Source organism: Calidris pugnax, unplaced genomic scaffold, assembly GCF_001431845.1.
Source record: "Calidris pugnax isolate Ruff unplaced genomic scaffold, ASM143184v1 scaffold187, whole genome shotgun sequence".
Lineage (NCBI taxonomy): Eukaryota > Metazoa > Chordata > Aves > Charadriiformes > Scolopacidae > Calidris > Calidris pugnax.
In genome coordinates, this window is record NW_015090969.1 from 489423 (window position 1) to 501141 (window position 11719).

The window sequence follows — 11719 nt, forward strand, 5'->3', positions numbered from 1 at the left end:
GACGGGACCGAGTGGGACCCACTCCTCCCAGTCACAGTCGTGGAGAGACCTGTTCCCACCTGGTCCACAAGTCTGACCACCTTGGAAGTCTCATCCTGAAGTTTCTTCTTGTCTCCCCATAGCTCTTTCTCTGTGCTCACCCTGACCCTGATGCTCTCAAGCATCTTATTTTCCCTCCTTGGACGTGATATGCCTGACACAGCTTCCCTTCCAACTCCCTGTGAGATACGGGGCTCTTGGGCTGTGCTTTTTTTATTTAACTTCACAAAAACTGGGTAGTTGTTTCTGCAGCTGCTGAGCTGTTGCGCCCGGTTCCAGTCTGCTCCGTGCAGTTCACCCCAAACCAGATGACAGAGCGAGTCCAGCCCAAGAGAGTAGGCTCACAAGTGATTTTTGAGGAAAATACAATTCATCGCAGGCCAAATGGTTGTTTTTTTCAGACTTGGCCCATGTGTCATCCCAACCGAGCACCAGCTGCGTGCCAAGAGTCAGAGTTCTAACTTGTTTATGGTTATCTGGGAGAAAGCAAGCGGAGCAAGGCTTTTTTTAAGTACTATGTATTTATTTATTTATTTAAACGATGAAGGATGTGGTTATGTTTTGCCTTTATCACTTCAAAACCAGTTGAATAAGAAGTTGATCTCAGTCTTTCAGCTGGGACTAAACACTGGGGGAAGACTCCAGTTTTAAAGGAAGACGCTTTGGCTCACAACAGTTAAATTTAAGCGAGGTTTCTAGCAGAAGCAGCTCTGAAACCAGCCTTTTTTACCCCCGTAACTGGTTTCTGGTTTGCCAGGGCGGTCTCACTGCAGAACTTCTCCATTGCTCCTGCTGAGGGACACCATGAGAAGCCAACACCAGTGAGTTCCTGGTTTTAGCCTGTGCGTTCCTTTCCTTCAGGCCCCGCAGCGACTGTGGTTGTTAAATGTTACGGTCATAATGAGGCTTCTAAATTACAATATGAGGGAAATGATTGTGAGGAGGGTTCCACATGAGGGTCCCAAGCCTGGTCTCATAGATGTGGGCACTAGAATTCCTCATTCTGTGTCCTGTGACATGGTTTTCTTCCTTTGCAGCGTGTGAGCTGTGGAGATGTGGCCACCTTGATTCCTTTCTCTGAAACGCTGTGTTTAAACAATCTGTGTGGAGTGTCACACGGGCTGAGAAGATGGGAAAAAGGCGTCGAGTTTCTTTCCATCCTCAGAAAGAAATGGATTTCTTCATCTCGTTAAGCTCATGCCTTGTTCTTCCCATGTTCTTTTTTTCACAGGGTGTAACTTGAAGATCTTTAACAACCAGGAGTTCGCCGCTCTCTTGGCGCAGTCGGTGAACCAGGGCTTCGAAGCCGTCTACCAGCTGACCAGGATGTGCACCATCCGAATGAGCTTTGTCAAGGGCTGGGGAGCAGAATACAGGTCAGGCCTTTTCCGTGACACTTTGCACGATGCTTGTGTTTGCTGGTGCCTCTCCTGTATCTCATGGTGTTCTGCAAAGCTGCTTGACTAACACGGGGGAAATTAGCCCTGTGTCTCCTCAGCAGCACGAGGAGGTTGGGTTCTTGAGGACATGTCCATCTCCCCTCTAGGTTTTCCCATCCTGTTTGTATAAAACACGTGGGGTGACACACTTGGAAGACCACCTGTACTTGGTCACAGTGTTGTACAAACTAAAAGCTTTATCTGAAGCGCAGTAGATAAATCCAGATGGCCTGTGTAGGAGCTATTATTCTTTTTTTTTTTTTAAATTACATGTATATTTTCTTAAAATGAGATGTGTATTTGATAGTTTGAGCATCTTATGACTACGCTGTTATCAGGACAGATCGATGGGAGTGCTTCCTAATAGATATGAGTAGGGTTTGATGCTTCTTAGATGAGGGACTAATGGGATATAAATAAGAGCAGGTTGGCTTGAAAACTTATATTTGGAAGAACTGTTAGAGTTGCTGAAAAATTATAGTTAAATCTCCTCATCCTTTCCTTAGACCTTGTCATTGGGCAATTGCTTAAATGTGAGGGGAAGCAGTGGGAGAAACAGGGTTGCTATTTTTCCCAGTGAATCATGGAATCATGGAATGGTTTGGGTTGGAAGGGACCTTAAAGCTCCCCCAGTGTCACCCCCTGCCCTGGGCAGGGACATGTCCCACCAGACCAGGTTGCTCCAAGCCCCCTCCAACCTCCAGGGATGGGGCAGCCACAGCTTCTCTGGGAATATTGAAGATAAAGCAGGAGATGTGGTAGGGTCTGACATTTGGGATCACTGAGGAGGTTATTTTGAGGACACGGGGACAGACAGTGTGAGGATGGAGCACTCCAGAGCCCGTGTTGCTGTCACTCTGCTGTATCCCCAAGCAACGTCCCCGAGTAGCACAGGGAGTGAAATCAGTGTTCAATAGTACACGTGGGGGAGGTGAAACTCCTTGGAAAACCAGTGTCGTTTTATGAGAGAGAAGGCTCCCAAGGATTTAAGCCGAATGTGATTTTGAAATATTTACTCGAGTGTCTCTACCCTTTAAATCTGTGGCTTTACTGGGAGCTGCGGGTGCAGTCCCTGCCTCGGTGCTCTCCCGCTTTCCTTCACTTCTCCAGATGTTTGGAGTCCATTTTGTTTTGAAACTCTCCTTGGCCCCGCCAGGCCCAGAGCGTTTCAGGCCTGGCTTGCAGCCACGGCTCCTAATGAGATCCAGATGAGCCCGACTTACGGAAAGTCGAGGATCTCATTAGAGCATTGTAGGCAGTGAAACCCTACGCTCCCGCCGGCCGCGCCGGGCTCCTCTCCCGCTCCCTCATTTCCTTGCCACAAAATACTACGTCTCATGGCCTTTGTCAGAGCACGGGTGTTTGTCCAACCCATCCCTATACGAAAACGTTTCTGCGTGCAGAGCGCCGCTCCAGGGAGTTCTGGTTCTGCAGCTTCCCCTTTTTGAGCTGTCTCATCGATGGGGTGTTCAGTGCTCTTGTGTGCCAGGGATTTGGTGGGGGGAATGTTGAGGGAGAAGGTGCATAAGCAGCCCGTGATACATTTGTGTGCCAGGGATTTGGTGGGGGGGAACGTGGGGGGAGAAGGTGCATAAGCAGCCCGTGATACAGAGGTTCTCCTCCTGATGAGCTGGAGTCATGGAGAGCTTTGGGGGTTTGCCTTCCTGGAAGGGCTGGAGCCACCATGTTGGTGGTGAAGGTGGAGAGGCAGAATGGAGGTGGCCGGGATAGATTTGCAGAGGGCTCAAGCGTGGCAGCCCCACCAGCAGTGGGTTTCTCTACAGTGTCACTGGGGCCATGGTTGGGCTGCTCGGTGCCCAACAGCTCCCAAGGCACTCTCTAATGGCAAACACTCACCCTTGAGTCCCTGTATGGGACAGATTCTGCCCATACACCCACTCCTGGGGCATCACTGGAGCTGGAGATGGCTGGGAATGGGCAGGGACCTGCTGTCCTGCCCAGTTCAAAGGATGAGAGACACAGATTCATCAACAGGACGGGTTACAGCCCTTGGCCAAAGCCTCATGGAGCTGTACCCCAGAGCCTCTGCCCTGCCCTGAGGGGACACGGGTGGCTGTGGGACCTCCATGGAGCAGAGGTTCCCCTCTTCAGCAGCACTTTCTCCCCAGGCCCCACGGGCTTTGGCTTCTCCCTCCCACAAACAGATTCCAAGGGCAACTTCTGCAGGAAACGAGGGTGTAAAACAAGGCCGTTTCCAGGCTATTTCTCTGTCTTCGTAATCCTCCTCCTCCACAGAGGGACACGGGTGGTTGTGGGACCTCCATGGAGCAGAGGGTCCCCTCTCCAGCAGCACTTTCTCCCCAGGCCCCACGGGCTTTGGCTTCTCCCTCCCACAAACAGATTCCAAGGGCAACTTCTGCAGGAAACGAGGGTGTAAAACAAGGCCGTTTCCAGGCTATTTCTCTGTCTTCGTAATCCTCCTCCTCCACAGCAGCTGTCCCTGCCTCTCTGCCTGCAGCCAGACTTGGGCCATCCCTGGGCCTGGGCCTTGGTCTCCCATCTCTTCCTGCTTTACCATCTGGAGACCCTCCAGGGGGTCTGGCCTCATGGAGAAGGCAGACAGGAGCGGGAGAGGGTGCTTTGTGCAGGGAAGGGTAAGAGCATGGTGGGTGCTGACCCAGCAAGGCGTCCTCCTCTGCTCTTTGCCTGCAGCCGCCAGCTCTTGAGGGGGTTTTAAAACGGGCAGTTTCTGTTTTTCTGGTGGGTTTTCCAACTTTTTACGCTCTGCAGCGTTGGGTGATGGAACATCAGTCTGCAGGAGCGCCCCGGCCCCAGCTTGGGCAGGGTTCAAACCTCCCAAATGGGGCAGAAAGGATGCTCGGGGGCAGCTCCGGCCACACAAGGGAGAGGGCTCTGAGGGAAAGGCTAAATGGGGACCTCTCCATCACTTCCACCTTCTGCCAAAACCTAAAAGTGTGGTAAAAAGCATCACTCTCTACAACTGCTTGAAAGGACACTTGCCTGCAGCCGCCAGCTCTTGAGGGGGTTTTAAAACGGGCAGTTTCTGTTTTTCTGGTGGGTTTTCCAACTTTTTATGCTCTGCAGCGTTGGGTGATGGAACATCAGTCTGCAGGAGCGCCCCGGCCCCAGCTTGGGCAGGGTTCAAACCTCCCAAATGGGGCAGAAAGGATGCTCGGGGGCAGCTCCGGCCACACAAGGGAGAGGGCTCTGAGGGAACGGCTAAATGGGGACCTCTCCATCACTTCCACCTTCTGCCAAAACCTAAAGGTGTGGTAAAAAGCATCACTCTCTACAACTGCTTGAAAGGACATTGTAGAGAGATGGGTGCTGGTCTCTTCTCCCAGGTAATTAGTGACAGAACAAGAGGGAATGGCTTCAAGCTCCAACACGGTAGGTTTAGACTGAACATTAGGAAAGAGTTTTTCACAGAAAGAGTGGTCAGAGACTGGAATAGGCTGCCCAGGGAGGTGGTTGAGTCACCATCCCTGGATGTGTTTAAGAGTCATTTAGATGTGGTGTTGGGGGATATGGTGTAGGGGAGAACTTTGTAGAGTGGGGTTGATGGTTGGACTTGATGATCCCAGGGGTCTTTTCCAACCTGAATGATTCTATTATCTAGTGGTTCTAGATTCTAGTGGTTGAGGCACCATCCCTGGAGGTGTTCAAAAGACGGGTTGACATGGTCCTCAGGAATATGGTTTAGGGGTGTGGGGTTGTTTTGATTGTTTGATTGTTTGTTTGTCTGTCAGAGTTAGGTTGATGGTTGGACTAGATGATCTTTAAGGTCCCTTCCAACCTAGATGATTCTATGATTCTATGACAGAGAAATTTAACATAGTTGGTAAAGTGCTTCCGTTGCTGTCTAATTAGGAGAGGCAAGGTCTGCGAAATAAAACTGAGGAATTTTGCTGGGATAAACCCCTTCCTTTCTCTTCGGGGAATCAGATGCTGCCTGTTTTCAGGAATCTTGAGGAGTAAATAGGTTCTGTAGCGAGTTGCTCCGTTGGGATGGTGAGAAATGTGAAGAGAAAAGACGGTGTTTTTACCAGAAGTTGGCAGCGTCGGCCAAAAAAGCATGTTAGAGAGGAGAGAGACATTCCTCGGGCCCCAAGTGCAGGACTGTTGTCTCAGCAGGAAGGAATGCTCCGGTAGCTGTGAAACCTTTTCACGTTTGTAAAGTTTTGTAAGTCACATTTATGTTCTTTTTTTTTTTTTTTTTTTTTCTTTTTCCTTCTCTCCCTCCCCCAACCCCTTCTCTCTGGCAGGCGGCAAACTGTGACCAGTACTCCCTGCTGGATTGAGCTGCATCTTAATGGGCCTTTGCAGTGGCTGGACAAGGTCCTGACACAGATGGGCTCCCCCAGTATCCGCTGTTCCAGCGTCTCCTAAGGAAACATCTCCTGGGGGGGTGAGGAGAGGAGGGGGGGCAAAACAAAGACTCTGGAAAATTGGCTTAACCCTTAGCAAAACGCACAGTGCAGAATAAACAAATTCCCAGTTATTGGAGTGATGAGAGAGAGAAAAAAAAAAAATTGCTAAAAAGAAAAAAGTGGGTTTTCTTCGTTTTGTTTTGTTTTTTCAACTAAATACCCATTTTAAGCCACTTCCACTGAAACTGTCAGCACTTTGGTTACGATGCTGTGGGCCCTTGCAGTTGGAATCTGAAGTTCAAAATCCTGGACTGTGTCTCAGCAGAGAGAAGCCCGTGCTCTGCCCCCCGCCGTGTCCCCCCCGCTGGCTCCCTGCCCCTCGGAGCACCAGGAGCCACCCCCGGCTCGGAGGAACCTTTCCCTTTGCCTCACACCACTCCAGGCCCGTGTCTTGGAGCATCTCGGAGAAGCCAGACGCCGTGGGATGGTGGGATGGCTCTTGCTCATGCAATTCCTCTCTCCACCCACCCGGGTTCGCAGCAGAAAGGGGAAAAGGAAGCATTTAAAGCACACACAAGGACTAATTCCCCCAGTAATGTTCCCAAAAGGAATGGATTTCCCTTGCTGGACTGCTGAGGAGGAGGCAGAGTCTTGCTTCGTGCCTGAGGGATGTGGCTGATGGTCCTGATGCTCTTGGAATGGATTGACACGAAGCAAAAGGCCAAACTTGAGGCTCCTTTTGATGTTGCTGCAGCAACTCTTGCCCCGAGCTGCTCACGGGGAGACACTCGTTTGTGAAGCTCCTGCTGGACACATTAAGCCTCTGTTATTGCCTGGTCTGTTTGCATCAACCACAGAAAGTTTGAATTCTGTTTTCTCAGCACGTTGACCGGTATCTGCCACTCCTGAAGTCGTAGGGGCTTCGTTGTGTCTGGCTCTTCTCTTGGGGACAGAAGTGGCCAGGCCTTTGCTGCCATTCTCACAATATTGAATAGGTTGTCCCCTGCTGTCACACCTGGCTGCGCATCAACCAGGACATCTCAGACACAAACCCCCTCTGTTTCAAACATATTTCAGCTGATTGAAACACTCTGAGATGTGGTTTTGCCTGGAGAAATTGGGAGAGTGTGTATTTACTTGTATTATAAAGCATTCATTTTAAATAGACATGATCCAGACTGTTTAATATTTTTTTTTTTTCCCTGCAGCCACTGTCACAGCAAACAACTGCCACAACTGGAAAAAAACCAAACCCAAACCTTAGCACTTGTTTTTATGGTTCAAATTTGCCAAATAAGTCTTGTAACTTTGTCAGTGCTACCCAGTTATCTGTTTCTTTATCTCTGCTTTGAGTATCGTACGTGTTTGTGCCAAAATAGTAGAAAGGGGAGGGGAGAAAATGGTAATCAGTTTCCTATGGAAATCTTTTTTTCTTTCTTTTTTTGTTTTAATATACGAAACCCACCCCAGCTCGATCTGGCTCTGGGAAGGACAGACTCGGATGGACTTTGGTTTGTGTTAAGGCTTTAGTCCTGTAAAATTTTTGTTCTCCAAGATATGAAGGCACCCGGCCCCCGCGAGTCCAGTGGAAGTTTTCCAGTGTGTCCAGCTGAGGTTTGGAGCTGCAGAGAGCCTGGGGGTCCCATCACGGGGCTGGAATGTTGGGAATTGCCAGGTGCCCACCTGTCTGTAGGGAAAGGCTTTTCCCACCTGCTTGTTCCTCTGAGTCCTCTCCATTTCTCCCCCCCCACCACTTGATTTGCCAAAACCCTGAGCTTTTGGAGCCGAGGCACCGGCAGGGCAGGGCACGGGGTCACCACTTGATTTGCCAAAACCCCGAGCTTTTGGAGCCAAGGCACCGGCAGGGCAGGGCACGGGGTGCCCCTTGGTGGGTGGACACAAAGGCTTGTTGGTGGTGTCTCTTTTACCAGGTGAATGAAGAAGATGCTTTAGAGGAGAGTTTTTCTTCCAGAAACAAGAAATGAGAGCTTGTCTGTGAAATTTCAGTTCTGAAGAAGACTTTCAGGGGTGGATGTGCTCCCGGGTGAGGCTGGCACTTTGGAATATCCTCTTGCAGAAATTTTGCCTGGAGCTTTCAGGGCGCAGCACGTCTGGTATCATAGTGCTGGAAGGTGCCTACAATTTCTGTATTTTAGGGGGTTTTTTTGCAGCGTGTTTGATTTTTAGTTAGATCTGGTTGCATGGACCAGATCCAGCATCCATGGATCTGGATGCTATAAGAGCATCTGTATAAAACAGTATTTTCTCCCCACTTCAAAAGCAGGTCTGTCCTCACTGGGGATTGATTTGGCATTTACTTTCACATACAGGTTTCTAACAGAGTTCCAAACAAAAAATTGTCCTTTTGTACAATTATTTGACTTGCTGTTTCAGTGACAGAGCGGGGTGGGGGCGAACCTGCTGTGTAAAATGGCCCCAGGATTCCTCCCTGAGTGTCTTTAAATCATATTTGCTTATTTTAGTCAACAAAGTGTTTTCATTGTCCACATCCTTGTGGAGGGAGTTGGACTCTGTGGTGCCTCGTGCCTTAGCAACAAAAATTAAATTCCAGTGTCAGGGAGTTTGTTCCACGGGCCGGTGTGTGCAGGGACCTGGCCTGACCCGGGGGCTCCAAGAGGGAATAAACCCTACATTTTGGAAGTTTGCACAGGGAATGGCCTCCTCAGCCAAAGTAGGGATTGGAGCTGGATTTCTGCTAGGAATGAGATTTATACCTTCGTCTTGATAAAGGATAATGATTTGCTAACCCTGGGTAAGAGATGCCTTTAGAAAAACGGGCTTCACGTGATGCATAAAACCTTTGGTTGCTCCCACCTCGTCGTCCCTTAAAGTGAAAGGAGTTGGGATGGACAATGGGAGCTGCTCCGTGGCAGTGAGAGAAACCAGAGCAGGTTCTCTCTGCTCCAGGGTTTGTTTCCTCTCCTCCCCTTTGGTCACCTTCGTGCCGATTCAGAAAAGCTTTCTGGTTTCTACGTTCCTCTCCTTCCCATTGTTCACCTTTGTGCCGATTCAGAAAAGCTTTCTGGTTTCTAGAGCTGCCTTTATCAAGTCAATGGGAGAGTCCTGCACCACGGGATAAATGGGAAGGTGAAGGTTGGGGACAGGGTGTGATCTGAGGGACATCGGGGCCGAGCTGATGCAGATCCTACAGCTGGAACCCAGCCCCTGCCCCCTTCACAGCAGAAAGGTGCTTAATGAAGCCATTAGTGGACACTAACGAGAGGGAGGAGGCGGCGTTTGGCCGTGGGGCGTCGCAGGCAGCGGTGCCTCAGAGGTGCACGTGGCTGCTGCTGCTTCTTACATTTTTTTTCTACAACTTTAATAAAGTATCTCTGATGATGTAGCACAAATGTGTGCCATCGGCCGTGCCCCAGCTTGGATGACATTCGGGACTGGAACATCTCATTTCGTGGCAGTTTTGGCTGGTTTTACCAGGGTTTCATACATTTTTGTTGCTGGTAGAGAGTCACTAGCAGGAACTTTGACTCTTTTTAATGGGTGTAGCCGCACACAAGGGCCTGGCTGCTGGCAGATGATACCCATGGCCTTGTGGTTTTAAATGACTGTGGTGATTTGTTTCATGGTTTGGTGGGTTTTTTTTATTATTACGATTAATGTATTGAACTGAATTACGATTTGTATTTTGTGTTCAGCTTGTCTTAGAAGTAATCCAGTGCTGTCCAGTTGATTTAATCACCAGGAATTGGCCTGTGTCTGTACAAAGATGGAGAAATCTCATCGTAACGAGTTCCCCCAAAGCTGTGGCCACCCCCGTGCGCCATCGAAAGGTTGGGGGGTAACCTTTGAGAAAGAATTAAACAAATTAGTTTCCTCTCCCCTTAAGGATCAGCATAGTTTGAAGCACGCAGAGGACTCCTTTGTGGGGTGAAGGATATTCTGGATTCCACCCCGAGCAGCAAGAATGGCCACTGGTGCCTCGTGCCACCTTCTGACTGCAACAGGCAGGAGGAGTGAGAAGAGCAGAGCTTGGGGAAGGGCTTCAGCTGCATCACAAACCATCTGTGAGCTCTCCAGGGTCTCCAAGGTACTGGATAGGGAGGAGGGATGGAATTTCAGGAATCAGCTGGTAAGCTAGAACAAGAAATAATTAGTCACTCTCCAGTAGCCAGTTGAGCGGTCATGGGTAAGAAAGTCAGTATATGTTTTTTATTATGTACATGCTTTTGTATTTATGTTGTCTTTCTTGGATATTCAGATGAATCAAGTATTTAATTTTTAACAGAAAGGGCAATTAAGGATTCAGAGTATTAAGTCTTTCATGTGTTCCTTTCTGGCACTTGCCAGAAGTGAGGCAGTTACTGATGGGAGAAGGAGAGACGCCTCGGAACTGAGCAGCAAACCCTGGCAAATAAATGGGAACAAGGACTTCTCCAGCAGGAGCCTTTGCCCAAGGGGCTCTTCTGTCCTTCAGCAACAAGTCAGGGTCCAGGACGGGGCCTTCTTCAGCTCCTTTTGGATTTATGAGGCTTTAAAAAGACCACGTTACTCCAGAAATGGTTTGGTTCATCTTAGGTGTGCTCCAGTCCGTGGCTACTGGAGAGGCCTCCCCCAGTCTCTGCTGCTGAGATGCATCTGGTTCCCTCTCCCGATGGAGTTTCTCCGCTCTGGACTGAACTGTTCCCCTTTGATAGATAATTATGAGCATGTTTGCATTAGTGTTTAGATCTCCTTAACCTGAGATTGTATGTTAATGACCGGTGATGTCACCTACCTGCTTTAGCTTGTTAAGCATTATCCACCTATTTTGTTACTAAAGGCCTGTCCTATGTACGCCCTCTTATTTCATATGTGAAACTGTAAGTTCTATTTTTGACATTTTAATAAACTTTGATTTGAAAACTGAGGCTCCTGAGAAAATAAGGATATTGTAAAAATGTCTGTAAGGACACAGACTGGAGATTTGAAAGCACAGAGAGTTCCGAGGCAGCAGCATCCTTAGGGATGTTGCTCCCAGTAATTCAGCCCAGGCCTCGGGTACAGGTAAGATCTTCGTTGTTTTCACAGTTTGGGCAGTTTTGTTCAAGAATTTAAAACCAGATAGAAAAAAATAAGTAAAAAAAGAAATTGCAGCTAGTTCTTTTAACTACCAGGACTGAGAGGTGAGTGGAAGTGGAGTGCTGTGGCTCAAAGGAGTTGTTGTGGAACTGCTGGAAAAGCCAGACGTAGCTGAACGTTCTGTCTTTGCCCTCTGGATGAAGCTGTAGCTGGACGCTCACCAGGGCTGCTCCTTGAGGAACTCCATTAGCAGAAGAGCAGGAGCTGCTGGGGGTTATTCCCCACTTTGTCCTCAGCATCTTGTGGCCCAGCAGACCCCAAAACACCTCTGGTGTCTCCCTGTTGAGGAATTGGAAGTCCTGGGTTTGGCCTCTCGGTTGGTCGCTTCTGCAGAGCTGAGGATGGCAGGTGGGGGGGCACAAACGTGGTCTCCAGGTTTGGAGACCTGGTGACAAGGTGTTAATGGCCTTGGAATGATATTTGTTTGGGTCCAGCTCAGCAGAATTCATCCCATCAATGCATTACCTTCCTGAAGAACATGATTTCCCTCAAATCTGGTTTAAAACTGCCCAATTCTTTCATCGAATCAGAGAAATGAGGGTAGGAAGAGGCTACTGGGGGTGTCTACTCCAACCTCGTGGTTGATCCAAGACAGTTGCCAACACTGGATCAGGCCAGCTGGGCTTTCATCCAGGTAAATCTTGAAGAAGCAGCTTAAAGAAGAGAGATTCTACCCCGCTCCTCCCCAGATAAGCTGTTCCAGGGCTGCGTTATGTTCCTCGGGGAAAACTTTTCCCATCTTAACCTGCAGGGCTGTATTTTTGGCTGTTGCCCTTTGCTAGAAGGGGTTTA

The 11719-nt window shown here is 49.1% G+C and overlaps 1 protein-coding gene and 1 long non-coding RNA gene across 2 annotated transcripts in view; both read left to right on the top strand.

Annotated features, from left to right (window-relative positions):
* The window catches only part of SMAD3 (SMAD family member 3), a gene marked incomplete at its 5' end in the record, with an annotated part of 91205 nt that extends 84208 nt beyond the window's left edge, over positions 1–6997 (top strand). The window contains one exon of the mRNA XM_014952680.1: positions 5726–6997. Within this exon, the coding sequence (XP_014808166.1) occupies positions 5726–5849 (124 nt within the window). The remainder of the gene's footprint in view (positions 1–5725) is intronic.
* Positions 6998–7649: 652 nt separating this feature from the next.
* Positions 7650–10715, top strand: LOC106894212. The gene is made up of 2 exons (XR_001413234.1): positions 7650–8824; positions 8885–10715. It is a non-coding gene; the product is annotated as an uncharacterized LOC106894212 (long non-coding RNA).
* The last annotated feature ends 1004 nt before the right edge of the window (positions 10716–11719 follow it).